Source organism: Tenrec ecaudatus, chromosome 1 (assembly GCF_050624435.1).
Source record: "Tenrec ecaudatus isolate mTenEca1 chromosome 1, mTenEca1.hap1, whole genome shotgun sequence".
Classification (NCBI taxonomy): Eukaryota; Metazoa; Chordata; class Mammalia; order Afrosoricida; family Tenrecidae; genus Tenrec; species Tenrec ecaudatus.
The window spans coordinates 226,160,522-226,178,608 of NC_134530.1; the positions used below are offsets into that span (position 1 = coordinate 226,160,522).

The 18,087-nt window shown below is 40.9% G+C and overlaps 1 protein-coding gene across 4 annotated transcripts in view; it reads left to right on the plus strand.

Annotated features, from left to right (window-relative positions):
• Positions 1-18,087, plus strand: part of CD46 (CD46 molecule) — a 41,876-nt gene that overhangs the window by 14,698 nt on the left and 9,091 nt on the right. For 3 of the 4 annotated variants that reach the window (XM_075529786.1, XM_075529767.1, XM_075529763.1), the window contains exons 2-9: positions 576-758; positions 1,103-1,202; positions 2,743-2,828; positions 4,153-4,350; positions 9,569-9,751; positions 12,087-12,131; positions 14,455-14,502; positions 15,903-15,947. In XM_075529786.1, coding sequence (XP_075385901.1) covers positions 576-758; positions 1,103-1,202; positions 2,743-2,828; positions 4,153-4,350; positions 9,569-9,751; positions 12,087-12,131; positions 14,455-14,502; positions 15,903-15,947 — 888 coding nt within the window. The remainder of the gene's footprint in view (positions 1-575; positions 759-1,102; positions 1,203-2,742; positions 2,829-4,152; positions 4,351-9,568; positions 9,752-12,086; positions 12,132-14,454; positions 14,503-15,902; positions 15,948-18,087) is intronic. The other variant, XM_075529776.1, reaches the window with a different exon arrangement.

Here is an 18,087-nt window from a genome sequence, read left to right on the forward strand (position 1 = left end):
GGCAGGGGTTGCTGTTCCTTTATTTTAATAAAGGTATGACGTCTACTTACCTTTATGCCGAGAATCTTGAGGTCTGGAAGTGTATGGTCTCCGTGTGGCCCCTCTGCACTGGTCTCCGCAGAGCTCCTCCAGTGTGGGCTCCTTCCTCGCCATCTTGCCCCCCAGCCCCAAGATGGGATTCTCTCCATCGTGAACAGCACAGACCATCTGAGAAACCAGTCTTCTCACGGAGCACCACAGTCAGTAGGATCATAGCCCTCCATTCCAAGGTTCTGGCTTTTCCAACTCTCTGGTGGCGAAAAGTCACCTTTGCAAATTTTAAAGCCTAGAGATAATGTTATTCCTCAAATTCACTGTCAAATGAAGATTCCGTCTACTATCAAAAGCGGTTCTTTAAAGCCAGCAGGGTCCATTCCTCCACCGCTATCAAAACTTGGGTAAAACCACCGAACAACCTACAGTCTTTCCAAGAACCTCTCCATTTATTCTGTCGAACCTGCTCTCAAGCCAGCACTCTTGGCTTGTTTAGCTGAGATCCATGCCTCGTTTTCACATTCTCCTTTCATTTCCGCTAGATGCCTGTGATCCACCAAGATTTGAAACAATGAAGATCAAGGGTGGGAGTAAGCTCAATTATGCTCCTGATGAGAGAGTAGAATATGAGTGCCGCTTAGGATACAAAAAAAAAATACCTTCAAACATGGTTTCTGTTTGTTATGCTAATAACTCATGGTCCCTTCTCCAAGAAGGCTGTACAAGTAAGTAAATAAAACTTTTTGTGGGCTTCTTCATTCTTCTTACTCTAGAGATTTCCTTCACGTTTTAAGGTGCATCTTCCAGAATTATAGTGATGATTTTTCTCATGAAACAAAGTTTTAGAAGCAGTGTATTTTTTTCAGGCTTTGGGAAATCTTCAGGGAATCTTTTCCTTGGCAATAAGTTGCCTGGGTAAATGGGCACCTTCCATTTGCCCTTGTTAGACTTTAATCCAGAAAACAAGGTTCCCTGAAATTCAAAAGAACAATGTAGAATTTTGATTTTTAAGTCAGATATATTTTGAAAGTGGTATGCAAAAATAAATTTTAAAATGATTTTCTTTTAGAAAAGGCATGTGGCAATCCAGGAGAGCTCATCAACGGCATTATAGACCAAAGTGAAGGCTTTGAGTTAGGCGCAACCATTACCTTTTCTTGTGAGGAAGGGTAAGTAAGTTGCTTCTTGGATGAAATAAGGCAAATATTACTTATTCCATTTTTGTTTTGCTTCTCTTAGATATGTATATAAACTCAATTCCTTTTGCTGACTGTGAAAAATGTTACTTGTATCCAAATAATTCTTGGGATTTTCATGGAGACTGAGGAGATACATAAGTAGGAAAAAAAGAAATTGGATGGAAGGAAAGCAAGATTATGTAGCACTAGTTTATCAAATGATAAGCCTGTTGAAAGGAATAAAATCATGGGTTGTTTTATGCTTGGCAGTCAAGTGTAACCCTATGTAAAAACACCACTCCCAGAGTTGAAGTCGGGCTTACAGAACAGCAGGTAGAGTTGCCAAGCTTAGAGATATTCTGAGAGCCAGGATATAACTCTGTCTATATCCTGTGCTCTGTGTTCCTAGTCTGAAACCACCCTGGTTCCACCCGACCAGTACATTAACAGTGATCAGTGTTGGAAAACCTCTCTGAAACTATTGTCAATTTGTCGAGCTTCTCGGAGAGAGACACTGAGCACTCAATCATGGCCTTTGCTCTTCAGAGCCTTTGAAACCGTATGTGTCAGATAGTTGGCATTTATGAGAAATGTGCAGTTAGTAATCGTTAGTGTACCCTACTATAAATAGGAAAAACACAGATTGAGCTTGAGAAAAATGAGCTATGAATCTGTACTGGTAGTTTCATGGATTCTTTTTTTAACTTGATAAACCTAAAAACACTGGATTCTTTAGTCAATAGACATTTTGAGCAATAAAAAACCCCAAAAAACATTTAAGACCTAGAATTTTCTTAATGAAGTTGTAACCTCACTGAGAAATGCAATATATACTGAGTGTTATCAAGCAAAATTGCATATGAGAAGAGTAAAATAAATAGAGCCCAGGAGAAGGGAAGATTGCTGTAAATTTCACTCGTCAGAGAAGATTTCAGAGTCTAGAGCTCTTCCTGAGTTATCTAAAACTAAAGAGAGATTGTGATCTAAAAGCTAATACATCCTACATGAGCTAATCTATGCAGAGGTCTCATCTGCCAGATCTAATGCAATGAATCCTCACAAAAGGTAGGTAAGTATTAGCCCCTTTTTACAGATGAGGAAACTAAAGAGAAGGAGTAATAAGTGAATTGTCCAAGCTCAAATAAAAAGGGAGCTGTGGAGCTGGGAGTCAAATCCAGACAGTCCAGCTCTAGACCCTGATCTATTCCTCTATTGCTGTTCTCGCTGTGTGAGCTGCAGGATCAGAGGCCGGGAATGAGCGCACTGTGCCGCCGGAAACAGCCAGTAGACCAGACCAGCAGGCACAGCAGAGTTAGACAGATAGGTTTGTCCTTGACAAAAATGTGTCCAAATGAAGGGACTGTATTAGATGAAATTGTAGATTATGTTAGCAATTTTTTTCAATAGATGGCACTCATGAAAGCTAAGACTACTGCCGTGCGTAAAACCAACCACCTGCGTAAGAATTCCCTGTGTTGTGCGCATGTTGTTAGCTGCTGAAGTGACTGTAACCCTTTCTTTTCTCGTTTAGTTTTAACTTAGTGGGTAAAAAAAGCCTCATATGTGAGATCGGTCAAGATTCAGTTAATTGGAATGGCAACCTTCCACAGTGTGAGAGTAAGTACATTCTGTTTTAAACTTTACACTGGCAGTTCTGCAGCATTTCGAGCTCTGAACCCCTTTCCTCTTTTAAATTACAGGGAACTGCCTAGAGCTGTTCTTTACACCGGTTGATAATTATCATATTAGAGTTAAAACTGAGATGTTTTCAAATCATAATTAATGTTTTCATTTCTTAGGAATAGTGAACGCAATACATTTTGGTATGTGTGACATTTTTGTGAAAAATAACTATTTTCCCCAAATAGTGTCAACAGTGACACTTTTCTTATTTTGCAAGTGTCTTCAACATGTGAATTAGAGGATGGTGTCTGGATTCTCTTACGTACTCCTACATTTAAGCGACTGCAAGGAGTGCTGATGGCATGGTGGTTCCATGCGGGGCTGCTAACTGCAAGGTCCAAAGTTCAAGACCACCACTCTGAGAGAAAGACAAGGCTTTCTATTCCTGTAAAGAGTTACAATCTCAGAAACTCCTAGGGGCAGTTCTACCCTATCTTACAGGATCACTGTGACGTAGCAGGGCATTTTCTTTGCTTTCAATCTACTGCAGTATTCGCACAGTTAGCAGCCTCTGAAAAGTTCCAGAGTGTCGTCATATCATGTGACTGAGGGAAAACAAAAGACAGTAACTTTGTGTTATTATCCACCGATTTAGAGAGTAGATACAGCTATACATTACAAACGATTTCTTTTTCAACTGAAATTCAGTTCTACATTTACTTATAAACTCAATTGTCAGGATCTCTTAGGATTACTAGAATAAAATTGTCAGAATCTTTCATGATTACTAGAATAAAACTAAGCATTGCCTTATAGATAACAAGAAGTATTTCATGCCTTAAGATAATGAGTTTTATTTTGAAAGCTTATTTTAAGTGACGGTGCTGGGTGTGATATATTCATTTTTTCACGGAAACTCTCATCCAAATGACTCTTGGCTTCACAACTAGTAGCAATTGTGTGTTGATGGTTTTATTGAAGGTAATTCATAAAACTGGACATGAGACAGTGGTGGCATAGTGATTGTGTGTTGGGTTGCTAACATCCAGGTTATCAGTTGGCAAACACCAGCCCCTCGGTGGGAGAAAGGTGGGCTTTCTAGTCCTGTAAAGATATACAGGATCCGAAACCCACAAGGGTAGTGCTACCATGCCCTATAGGGTCGCCATGAGTAAGAATGGACTCAATGACAGTGAGAAAGAAGTCTGAACTTAATCTTTTGCCTTTTGTTTTCTATTTCATATATCTCTATGAATATATATATATATATATATATATATGTCTGTGACTGATTTCTTCTTTTTCCCCCCCTTTTAAGAGGCTATGTGTGAACCACCTCCAGACATAGAAAATGGGATATACAGCAATGCTGGGAAGGATGTCTATGAGTACGGTGAGGTGGTGCGTTACAGCTGCAACCCTGTGAGAGGAGCAGATCAGTATTCACTTGTTGGAGCGGAAATTCTTTCGTGTTCTACTAATGCAGAATGGAGTAGCGAGCCTCCTAAGTGTAAAGGTAAAAATTAAGTGTATATCCTTCTTCATTAGAAAATGCAGTGAAAAAACATTGCATATGATGTTACTTACATTGGAAAGCACAGTCAAATTAAATGCTTCCACTCCCTGTAAAATTAGTTACTAACTTTAATGTAGCTCAAACAGAGTTGATGATAGGTCTAGGTGAAGGAAACCACCTCGCAATATTCTTGGCATCTGAGTGTATACATTGTGATTGATACCTATGTATTAGAACTGTGTGTGTGTGTGTGTGTGTGTGTGTGTGTGAAAGAAACGCAAACCCCAGCAGTACTGTCTTAAAAATAACATTTTATAGTGTGCTACAAGATCTCTGTGAGTTTTAGCTCCTGACAATGGTTATAATACCTTGTAATAGCCGTTACTTCTTTCTTACTGATAACATGATAGACTATAGACAAATATATACTGTGTATACTCGCGTATAAGCTGACCCGAATTTCAGCCAAGGACCAGGTACTGAATCTTACCACAAAAACTGCATTAAAAATGTGCTGAAAACTCGGCTTATACATGAGTATATATGGTGTGTGTGTGTGTGTGTGTGTGTGTGTGTGTGTGTGTGTGTAAAATGTTTACAGCACCGGAGAGAGATCAACAACATGAGACAATGGAAGAGAGTTGACCCACGTAAGCAGGACCCCCTGAACACAGTAGTAACATATCTACTTTTGGACAACACATGTAATGTTTCCAAGATAGACCACATTCTAGTAGACAATAAGACAATTTTCAACAAATTGCAAAAACAGTGCAATCATTCCAAGTACATACTCTTATCGCATGGACTACAACTGAAAATCAGTACAAGAGATTTCTGGGAGATCCTCAAATATTTGGGAATTATGTAGTATACTTGTAAATAACCCAAGAATCAAAGAGGAAAGCAGAAGGGAAATGAGAAGACATTTTGAATCGAATAAAAATGAAAAACAAAACATCCAAACAAAATTTTTAGCATATTTTTAAAATAATTTTTAATTTAATGAGTAATTTATTTTTGTATTTCAATAGAACTAGCTTTATTTCTTATTTAATTTTTAAAAAGTTATTTTTATTGGGGGCTCATACAATTCTTACCACAATCCATACATACATTCATTGTGAGAAGCACATCTGTACATTTGTTGTCATCATCATTCTCATTTTTCCTCTTCCTCCCTGGCCCCCTCCCTCATGGACCCTTGATAATTTATAAGTTATTATTATTTTGTCATAACATCAAAACTTTTTAGATGTAGCTAAAACATTATCGATTGAGATGCTTATCGCATGAAATATGCATATTAGAGAAAAAGTCTCAAATGATCTCAGTTTCCACATTAAGAAACCTAAACCCCAAATAAGCAGATGGATGGAAATTAAATAAAGAAAAGCAGAAATCAATGACATTGAAAAGAGAAGAAAATAGAGAAAATTATTGGAACCAAAAGTTGGTTCTTAAAGATTAATAAAATGATAAGCCTGTGGTCTGACTACAAAGAAAAATCTAAAACATGTTGCCAATATCAAGAATTTTTCTTAAAAAGACGCTATTACATATTCTACATGCATTGAAAAGATAAAAGAATATTGTGAATACCTTTATGCCTATTAGTTAAATACTTCGATGAAACTGAGACACACACCCCTTTTTAAGAAACATACTGATTTTAATTTTTCTGAAATTTGGAACTATGAAAAACAAATTGAATACGTGATCGTGGTAAAGGCAAAATATAGTTAAAAATAACATTTGAAAACCATGTTGAACCATAAAAACATGGTTTAAATAAAGTATACCAAGTTATTTGAAACATTCAAAATCAGCTTACTAGAGCACAACATTGGAATTCTTTAACTGGCTTAATTTTTTTCAGGTAAAAAATTGAAAAATAAATTAAGCGCTCAGTCCTACCCTAGAACCTTGTAATTTGTAAAAGAACATGCTCAAATGTCAGTGACAATAAAATTTGCAAGCCCGAAAACACAGGTCTCAGAGAATTTAAATCCCAGCACAACATGGTTATTTGAGAGCTTGTCACATCCAGGCGGTTCCCACTACAGATGACTACAAAGGAGACTGCAAGCCTGTAACATAAAAATCCTTCTAGAGGGTAGCACTTGCACAAAGAACAAGGACTAGGCATGAGGGTTGTGTATTCTGTAGACATGTTATTCCCAGAGTTCCTTTGTCTCACACTCTCAAAATAGAAGTGGCTTTGTCTTGGAGCTAGTCTGCTGCTGAAGGCACCACGTGCCTTTCTTCCCTGTTCATCCAAGCTCATAGCCCCTGAGTCGATTCCCACTCATAACAACCTCATCCAGCAAGCTAGAACTGCCCTTGCTGGCTTCCAAGGCTGTAGATTGTTATGGGAGCAGACAGCTTCATTTTTCTCCTGGAGAATGGTGGGCTCAAACTGACAAACTTGTAGCTACTGGCCCAACTTCGAGCATGTCATCAGGAGGGCTGGCTGTCACACTTGGGGGGAGGGTCGGTGAGAAAGGAAGATCCTCAAGGAGGTGGACAGACACAGTGGCTCAGACTGATGTCGTGGTAGTAAGAAGGATGTCCTAGAACTGAGCGGTTATGTTGCCTCGAGGATCAATTTCAGTGGGAACCAACTGGGTGACAATGAACTTTTTAAACCCATCGATGATAATTTCACGGCTCTTTCGTATTCTCAACCTGGACAGCTTTAGTTTGCCCCATTTTTGGTGTCTTCTAGACATTTTCATTCTTTTTATCTGGCAGAACTTGAAATAATGTTCAAATCCAAGAAACTTTGAATTTAAACTGGTGCAACCCCTAAGGTGTAGACATAAAAATACTCTTCTCTCATAGAAATCTGTGATCTGTCAACCTAGGATCGCAGAATTCCTCCCACTCACAAAGACAAATTTTCAGGCTGAGCAGATTTAAAGAAAGGGTTTCACACCCAACTCCTGGGGTTAGGGAAATACTTCATCTGGTCTGGCAGTTTTTCCAGGTAGTTACCCCAAATACCAAAATTCATTGAAACATAAAGATAGCCTGAATCATTCTAAATCTAGCAAAGAATTAGAACTTGCACTTAAAAAACCTTATCCCCCTGGCCTAGCCAGATGCCTTCACTGGGGGAGTCTACAAAAATGTAAGGAGCAAATTCGACACAAACTCATCCGAAAAATACAAAAGGAAAGAACACTTCCCAACTCATTTTTGAAGATTGAATTACCCTGATACCAAAACCAGGCAAAGACATTACAAGAAGATGGTAGGCAATGCTGTTGGTGAACCTCAAGCCAGAAGTACTCAACAGACTAGAAATCAAATCCATCAGTTACCAGTTGACGTTGAGTGGATGTCAGAGACAACCAGGCCTTTCTTATGTGGGCAGTCTACAACCCTCAACCTCTCAATATTCCAAGTGAGCATGTCAACCATTTGTACCATTCAGGGATACCGTCAACTGAGTCCAGTCATATATAAAAAGAGTAATATGTCAGGAGCCAGGAGGATGCATCCCATGAGGGCAAGATTGAGTTAACACTCAAAGCTTAATCACTATAGTTTATAACATGAAGAGGATATAAAGAGCAAGTGTCATTGTAATAAGTGCAAAGAAATTGTTTAACATAATTCATCATCTTTTCCAGATAAAACTTTTCAACAGACTAGGAGTTCCCTTCTGAGAACTTTTTGAGAGGGTTTCTGAGAACTACTTCAACCTAAAAGTGACTTTAAAAAAACTCTCTCTGACCATCCTGGCCAAGGGACCAAAGGAGGTAGAGATGATCATTGCTGTGTGGTGTCAACAGGAGAGCCAGAACTTGCTCAGCATCAGTACAGAGTAGCCAGGATGTGCGTGCGCGCGCGCACACACACACACACACACACACACGATAGTTCTGCTGAAAGGTAATCCTTGTGCACAGAATTTACCCAGCCTGCTGGGATCAAAGTGATCCCGAAGGCACAAAGGAGTGGGAAGAAACTCATTACCGTCAGCCGTGTGGGTCCTATCACTCTACTTACTTACGAAATAGAATTTAGAAGCAAAATTCTAACACACACTTGCCAAAGACAAAAAGGATGCATGGGAATCGTGACAGATCCTCAGAGAATCATGTGGAAAAGAATGGACTTGTCCTTACAAGCCATGGTCTGGACCAGTTTCATGTCTGCTGCTGTGTTTGAGACCCTGGGGAAGGGCATCGTGCGTGGTACAAGTGAAGGGCAGTGAAAAGAGGAAGGCCCTCAGGAGACCCCCCCCACCATGGCAGCAACAATGGGCTCAAGCACAGGAACACTTGGAAGGGTGGCACAGGATAGGCAGTGTTTCCTTCTATTGTGCAGGGCTCGCTCTGGGTCAGAACTGACCAACCCAATGGCCCCTAACAAAACAACAACATGACATTGAAATTAATCTAGTTGGTCATGACCAGCATTTTACTTTTGAAGGAATAGAGTAGAAAGGAAAATATCAGATGGCACTGCTATGAAGGCTAAGTATTGATTCTGTATTTTTATTTCAGGCGTGTGTGTGTGTGTGTGTGTGTGTGTGTGTGTGTGTGTGTGTGTGTGTGTGTAGGGGGTTGAGATATAAAAGGTGTTTCTTTCTTTGGGTTTCAGATAAGACTCTGGAGCACGACCCTATGACTCTGTTAGCCTGCCTGTTTTGCGAACGCCCAAGAGGGTGCACGTGCTTTCTTCTGAGGACTTCCTTTTTGGATGTCTGGCATGTGGCATCTCCTAAATCTGAACTCAGCTATTCTCAGGAAAGTCTTTCCTACTTTTCTAAAAAAGTAGGTGCCTTTATTAGGTTAATCATGACCTTTAAGAAAAAAATCCCTAGAGCCGAAATGTAACAAAAGTCTCCTTTGAAGTTACTCTAAATTTTACTTTGTACACCTTTGTCAAAACTTTTTTAGAAAAAAAAACTAAGAAAGTAAATAAACTATAATGGCAATCTGCTTTGTGGGGAAGCATTAGATTTCACAATATGCACACATCTTTCTACTTACCGTCTCGGAAAGCCACAGGGCAGTTCTCCTCTGTCCTATGAGTCAACATCCACTTGACGGCAGGGAGAGTGAGTTTCTACACCTGGAATTAACACGCTTTCTTTTTCTTCAGTTTAAATACGTAAAGTCACTGTGTATACCACTTCACGCTGCATTTTCTGGTCTTAGTTAAGGCAGCTTTCCATTAATTCTGAGGTTTCTTCTGGTTTCAGTGGTCAAATGTGAATACCCAATAGTCGTGAATGGAGAGATGGTGGGGGGACATCAGAGAAAGTATTACTACAAGGCCAAGGTTAAGTTTGAATGCCTGAAGGGTTTTTCCATGACTGGAAACAACATCATTACTTGTGAAGAAAATAACAAGTGGAACCCCCCAGTTCCAGTATGTCTCAAAGGTATGAGGATTGCTTTTCTTTTTCTTTCTTATTTCCTTTTTTTTTTTAAGTATAATTTCATTGACAGTGGTACAGGATGATTGAAAATAAGCCACTTTCGTGTTTGGCATTAGTCATTTCAGGGAGTCCTGGTCATGCCAGTGGGTAAACATTGCTACCAAGCACGGGACCGACCGCTCCAACCCACGCAGCACGGCGGGAGAACTAGGAGACGGTCTGCTCGCGCTCAGGGTTACGGAAACCCTGTGGAGGCGCGCTATAATGCCACAGAGCCAACCTGATGGCAACAGGGCTTGGGCATTCATTTGCATGACAGATGCATGACATAAAAATTCATGTGCAATTTGGCTACTGCAGTTGTTGCAGGGGCAAGCTACATAGATCACCTTGGCGCGTGGATTCCCGATTTTTATGTACACAAAGTAGGTACCAAGTTTTCAGTGTAAGTTGGAGCAGGAACATTGTTTTAGCTAAAGCAACTGGAGCATGAAAGCCATAATTCATATGGGAGGGTCACCCCCCCAAAAAATAAAAACAGGAAAAAGCTCTACTGGCTGGAGCTTTCACGGTACACAGTTTTCTCGCTGGGTGAGCATCAACCATCTCGCTGAGTCAGTGCACCCAATGACATCGCCCGGGAAGGTTCTCTCAGGTCACAGTGAATTTTTCCATACAAGCAGTTTCGCTCGAACCTCGTTTTGTGTGATGGCCGATTTCAGAGAACAGCATGCCGCGGTGAAACTTTGTTTCCTGCTCAGGAAAAGTCCCGCAGAAACGGCTGTGATGTTGAACACCGCTTACAAGGATGGCGCTATGGGAAAAACTCCCGTGTGTGGATGGTTTTCTCATTTCAAAAAAGGTGAAATGCCGACTGGTGACAAACCTCATTCTAGACACCCGTCAACTTCCTGAAAGAACAAAAAATGTAGACAAAATCCATGCACTTGTGCTCAAAGACGGATGACAGACCATTGATGAGACTGGGGAGTTATCTGGACCATCTTGGAGTTCAGTGAATTTTAACGGAAGACTTGGGGATGAGAAAGGTCGCTGTGAAATTGGGCCTGGGGTTCTGACTGACGAGGGACAAGAGCATCGAGTGGAAACATGCCCTGCTTTGACAGAACAGCTCTGAAGTGAGTCATTACTGGTGACGATGCAATTCTTATGACCCCGAAAGCAACATCAATCAAACCAGTAGAAGACGCCATCCTCACCTCGCCCCCAAACAGCTTGTCAAATGAAAGATCAAGATGATACTCATTTGTTTTCCTGTTGTGAGGGGCTAGTGCATGTGGAGTTCTCCCACCAGGTCAGAGTGTTGATCAAGTTTTCTGTTTAGAGGTTCTGAAAAGACCTCTTAATGGTGTGTGACCAAAAAGGCCTGCTTTGTGGCAGACGGGACTGGTTTTGCCACCATGACAATGCACCTGCTCACGCAGCCATCTCAGTGCGCCAGTTTGTGGCAAAGAGACGGCATGCCTCTCTTGCTCCATGCACCTTACTCACCTGACTTCATTTCATGCAACTTCTTTTTGATTCTGCAAAATAAAGAGGGACATGAAAGCAGCGATTTGACGACAGAAAAAAGGTGAAGAAAAAAACCTAGGCAGGTGTTGCCAGCCATCCAAACAGATGAATTCGAAAAATGTTTCCAAGAATGGAATCACAGATTTGACAAATGTAGTCAATGTAATGGAGAATACTTTGAAGGTGATAGGTTGTTTTGTAAAAAAAAAAAATTTTTTTTAAATACATAGCTTTGGAGGGGAGGAGGAATTCAGGTTTTGGGGGGTACCCCCTCATATACATGATACGAGAGCACTTACTTCCAAGTGTTTGACCCCATCTACATTATTTTGTAGTGCGGACTCCTCCCATAGAGAAAGCCCAATTTTGTCTCATCCAAGTTTCGTAATTTCCTACTTATCATAATCTTCAACATTTCATTAAATTCTTGGTGAAAGTGCCAGCAGTCCCTCCCAAAGATCTGACCCAGTCTTTTTGTTTTATTTTACAGTGCCAAGCCCTCCCAGAATACCTCCAATTTTGATTCTCACAGGTTTTGCAATTTCCTCCTTTTCACATGTCCTGTACATGCTTGCTGACAATGCCAGCAAGGACTCCCAAGTGTCTGACCCGACTGTATGTTGTTTTCTGTTGCAGTGTCAACTACCACCACTAGAAAACCTCCAATTTTGATTCTCACAGGTTTTGTAATTTCCTCCATACATTTGTCAAGGGTACTTAAAATTCTTGGTGAAAATCCCAACCATATCTCCCCAATGTCTGACCCAGTCTGCACTTATTTTTATTATCTTGTTTTGTTTTGCAGTGTCAGCTACTGCCAGTACAAAATCTACGATTTTGGCTCGTCCAGGTCTAGTACCATCCTGCTCTGTTGTTTCATTTCCCCTAAGCCTTTTCATTGCTGGTTATTTCATTTTTTTTTCAGTAGATTATTTTTTTTTGCATTCAGCATTTTTACTAATAGGAGGAGGAAGGCAAATTGCCACCAGCATGCATATATATATATATATATATATATATTATATATATATATATATATTTGTTAGACTTAATGATTCTAACTTATATACCACAATCTGCAGATTCAAACAGATATGCAAAGTTAGGTAAGCTTGAGATGTGTTTCACGCCTGTAAAATGATTTAGAACCTTCCTTGCTGTGCAGTGGTGTGTGCCGTCTAGCTGATTGTGACTCACAGTGACCATCATACGACAGCGCAGATCTGCCCGATAAGGTGTAATCTGTCCCAAGGAGCCCTGCTGGTACAGAGGCTAAAACAGCCAGCTCCTAGACACAAGATTTGTAGGTAAAACTTAGCCATTTTATGAAAACAAGATGTGGCAGTTTGCTGCCATGGAGACTGGAAACCCTATTGGGCAGTTCTGTCCTTCAGGGTCCATAGGAGTCAGCATCAGCGTGATGGCTGCAGGTAATCTTTATGGGAGCAACCACCCTACGGGAGCTCACCTAAGGTCACGAGTCTGATTAAGTCGCCACTGGAACGAGGGTCCGTGAAAAGGAACTTCCGTGGCTATGGTTCTTGGTGTGTGCGTGATCTATGTCCTCAACATTGCCACTTTGGTGATCTTTTTTCCCAAAAGCCACCTTCATTGGCGGTCCCCCCAGTCCAGGGCTGTGCTTCATTCTCTAGGATGCAACCAGTTTAATTCCTTTCAACCGGAGTGTTTCAACCTGGGAAGTTTTAATGTCTCCAGGACAATTCCTGGGTTTCTTCCCCACATCCTGCTCCTGCCTACGATTGTCCTTTTTCTAATCGCTGGGCAATTTTCTTTGGCGACAGAAACGAAATTTCAAAGCAACTGAAAAGATTGGGAGAGTCCTGCTTGGCTGAAATGAATGGAGGGTTTCTTGCAGGGACTGTTGTTGCTCAGTGATGCTCCAATTAAGAGCTGACGATTCTTTTGATGCGCTTGAAGCGCTGATATCGCTGATGTCAGTGCTGCTTGCTCTCCTTCACTTCACCTTGGTGGGAGCAGAAGAAATAGACAAGGAAATAATGGAGGAGTCTAAGTTGGGGCAGACCCTGCTCAGGGTCCAAGGTTGGCTCTGCTAACTTATCATTTCTATGGCCTGTCGTTTCTCTCTGATTTAAAGAGGGTGTTGATCACAAAGAAGTGTCACCTTGGCCTGATTCGTTTGCACACTTCCCATCACCCTAACATTTAAATGAAGAAAGGAGGGAAATTGTCTACCTTAGTATGGCATTTAGAAAACTGTTACCATTCCGGTAAACGTAACTGATACCTGCTAGGAGTATACCTTAATTAAATTAGCATGGGGGTAGAATTTTGGTGGATCGATATGAGAACACAACTAAGATTGTATATAAAATATGTACACATTAACCCACCCAGTTTTGCTCGCATGCTCCTCACGAGTATATACCTGAATTTGTTGAACTTGGTGTTTGACAAAGTTGATCGTGGACTTGTCATAAAACACTGAGGAGAAAAGAGCAAATGGATTGTGAGCCAAAGCTTATAAAGAATGGGCATTATAGGAAATCTTCAAATAAATCCTCAAGGGATTGTCAATCATTTTTTAAAATCCTCAGCTGGGGCAAGACTATGTCAAAAGTATCAATCGCAGCATATAATGGTGGTAGGTAGATCTACATGTACTCATGAAAATGTATCTAAAATATATTAAGTGGGGAATAATAAGGTGTAGATTACGTTGTCTGATTCCACCCTGGAGTTTTGGGGTTTGCTTAAAAGAGAACTAGATTTACCTGAACACATTACTTGTGGGCAAGCACTCGCTGATAAACAGAAGGTCAGTGGAGGATTCGAACCCAACGGCAGCACGGCGGGAGGAAAGAGCAGGCCACCTGCCCAATGAAGATGAGAGTGGAGGGGACCCTATGGGGCCGTTCTGTCACCCAGGGTCTCTGTGAGTCAGCTGAGCCTCATGGGCACACAGCAACCACAACTTCTAGGATTCCCATTCTATGGTAGGGAGGCATAGTCAGTGTGTTTACCATCTTTGCATACCTGTGCAAACATATACTCAGGTGATATTCTCAGAAGTAGCATTGCAAAGTCTGGAGACTATGTTGTTTTTGTCCATGAACTTCTTCAAAAATGTAAAATTAAATGTATTGTTTTACGTTGATGAGGCGGATTAAATTTATCCTTTTATCTTTTCCCAGATGCTTCTACTACTACAACTCGCAGGCCCGACCAAACAAGCCTTTCAGGTAGGGTCACAGCACAGCTTCACGTGGGTTGGCCATGGATTTATGTGGTCAACGGGTGCAACGCGGGGGTCTTATTTTAATTTGCCCTTCTTCCATTTTCAATTCATTTCCTTGATTTTTCTCTTCTGCATTTACTGCAAACATTTCATTTTCTGTAAGCTTTTTATTCATGTATTTTGCCCAAGGCTATGTATAAGAGTAGAAAGCCTCATCCTTCTCCTGCAGAGCAAGCTGGTGGTTCTGAACTGCTGATCTTTCAGATCTGACCGCAATGTGTAGCCAGTATGCCACCAGGTCTCCCTCTTATAAAACTATGAGTAAAAAATTAGTTCTCCAAGTTCGTTACTTGAGTTAACAACTGTTAATAGCTTAGTTTCTTTTTAATCTATTTCAGTAGTTGAGAGTTTTGTTTTATATACTTTGGTAGTTTGGAACTCCTATGTTGTTTGCATTTTAATCATTGGTGCATCTGAAATTCATTATATTATGTGGAATGAGATAAGGTTCCTCACCCCACCTCTTCCGATTTGGCGCTACGCAGTCCCAGTTGTTGATCAAGTTGTCTTCTCTTCCATTGAAGTGACACGTTTTCTGTACATTAAATTCATAGTTGTTCTCGTCTCCTTTCTGCCCCTTTGGACTCTATTTATTCCTGTGCCAGGAGTACGCAGTTTCAATTACCACGTACTGTGCTCCATAGTAATGTCTGACAGGACATTTTCTTTTCAGACATTTTGAGACTAATGTCCTGTTAAATTTTCCAGTTCACTTTAAAATCACTGAATTAAGACCTCTCCTAGCTATGTGTCTTAATTACCAGGGCTGTGGCCATGCGGTGAACTGGAACTCACGGTCACCTGAGGGCATTCAGTGCAAAGATGGATCTGGGGAATATAATAATGATTAGTCTGCTTGCTATCCGTACCACAGAGTAACAACACAGGAACTGGTAATCAGTGTAAATTGAAAAGATTTTAGGAAACGCCATTTAATGACAGCAGTTAATACAATACAAGGAAAAAGGAGTCATTAAGCATTTTCTTTTCCCTACAAAGATGAAAGAGAAAAAACACATTTTAGGCTTCAAGGCTTATTTATTTTTTTCTTTATGGAATTTTAGGAACTACAGTAGTACAAAGAATTCCCCAAATGTTGACAATTTTGAAACACATTTATTTTGAATCATGTCTCTCTCTATGGCTCTGTTCACCTCTTATAAGCCATTTGAAATTAAGTTGATACATTGCTCTTTCACATTATCTTCCATAATTGTATAATTAACAAGATCCAGAAATTAGTATTAATATAATGCTATTGCATGATCTATTGTCATTAGTTACTGTTAAGTTGATTCAGACTGATTTTTTACTGAATCCATTTTCTCTTTTCCTCCCCTCCAGGAACAACTTCTTTCACTGAAGTTCCGCCCGCTTCAAATATTCTAGGTTTAGTATTACTTTGGCTACTAATAAACTTATGAAAAGTAGAGTTGTCTATAGAACTAATATATCTTAATCACTTGGGTAAGAAAGACTGTGTCGCAAGTTCCTGATGATACCTGGCGTTATTTGAAGTGGTACTGATGCCATAACCCATGTAAGTGGTCAAAACAAACTATGAGTTGTTGAGTGGAAAGCAGATTTCCTGTGTACACTTTCACCCACTTCTTAGTAAAAAGTTAAGGTCATGTGTGGAAAACACTTAGATAATTAATAGTTTTTAAGGAAATTCCTCAACATGTGAATTACCTTAGCTGGGTTCGACATTAAACAAACAAACAAACAGACCCCCTTCAGAGTCAGTGGTGACTCAGTGTTTCCCGAGACTAACCGGGAGTAGAGCGCTGCCGGTGGTTTTGAACTGCCAGCCATGCAGATTGCTGCCCATTGTTTAACCACTATGGGCCTTAAGTGGTACAAATGGCTTAAATTTCAACTACTGACTCACCCAAAAGCTGGGAGTTGAGGTCTACCCAGAGAGGCCATGGAAGGCAGGTGTGGCAGTCTGCTTCTGACCAACCAGCCATTGAAATCCCTGTGAAGCCCAGTCCCACTCTGGCAAACTCAGGGCCACCAGGAGTTGGAGTCAACCCAAAGGAGACAGCTAGTGGGACAAGGGGACTTTCCTAAGCACTATGGTTAGACACTGGCTACTCACTGTCACCGAGTAGATTATAATTCATCTTGAACCTGTATAGGGTTTCTAAAGCCGTAAGCTTTCTATCTCCGTAAAGAGCTATCATCTCAGAAACCTCCCGCCCTGCCCTACAGAGTCACTGTGAGTTGGAACCGACTCTGAAGTAGTGACTTACTTAGTCTTTACTCGAGCAGGTAACCTCATCATTCTGCCTATAAGCAGCCGGTGGGTTTGAACGATGGAGCTTGTGGTTAACAGTCCAACACTGACTCTACCGCACGAGTAGGGCTATAATCACTACAAGGGGTTGAACCAGAATGAACCAGTTCAAAGCCTTGCCCGGTAAATATATTACAGCTCCTGCAAATAAGAGATGGATAGAAAGAAATTCACTTACAAGTTGCCATCTCTCTCTCTCTCTCTCTCTCTCTCTCTCTCTCTCACACACACACACACACACACACACACACACACACACACACACACACACGTTTTCTTGTTGCAGTATTATTTTGTGATGGCAATTTGTAGATAAATTTTTGCCGTAATGAGATTCCATCTGCATGAGCCAGATAAACTGGGCTGGGCTTTGAACAGGTTTATTCTGGTTCCACCCCTTTCTGAGATCTGGGGATGTTGTTAAAATGCAGATTCTGGCTGATTTCTTAAGGAAATGCAAATTCCCAGCCGTGCCATGAACCCAGGATGGGCTGATTTGAGGCTCTGAAGCTGGGTTCCTTTGTTTTCCCCCAAGGTAGAACACTTCATGTCAGCTTACTCCATTCGCACACTGTGTGTTAACAGAAATGATAAAATGTAGTAGTGGCAGTGAAAGTTTGATAAAATAGGTTTCTCGAGAAGTAAACGAAGACAAGAGCTATTACTTTGCATTCCTTTGACAAGTTTCGTGACTGCTAGTCTTTGCATGAAATGCACCCCAAGCTGGCTTCTGAGCCCTGCTGGCTTAGCGGTTACACATTGGATAGCAGTTTGAAACCACCGGCTGCAGCCCCAGAGAAAGACGAGACTGTCCACTCCCATACAGAGTCACAGTCATGGAAACCCACAGGGCAGTTCTGCTCTGTCCTGGAGGGCCACTATGAGTCAGCATCGACTCTGTGGCACTGAATTTGGTCTTGAATTTGAGAAGCTGAGTTTTAGTAAATCCAGTCTCACACTCAGGGACAGTTCTATTCCTGACCCATACGTCCACTCAGCATGGATTCACTGGCGGTGGGTTTTTGGTTTGTTAGAATGCATGGTTAAATTGCCAGGGCGCTACCTTCAATGGTTCCACACTTGGAAATTGTTTATAAGATGCAAGGTCAGAGTTCCACATGACAGTGAAATTTATGTTGTGCCCTGTAGCCATTTTAGAAGCTAAAGGTACTACTGTAAGAAAACCTTCAGATTGTGTAGGCTTACTTAGTAGCCCCCCCCCCCTCACCA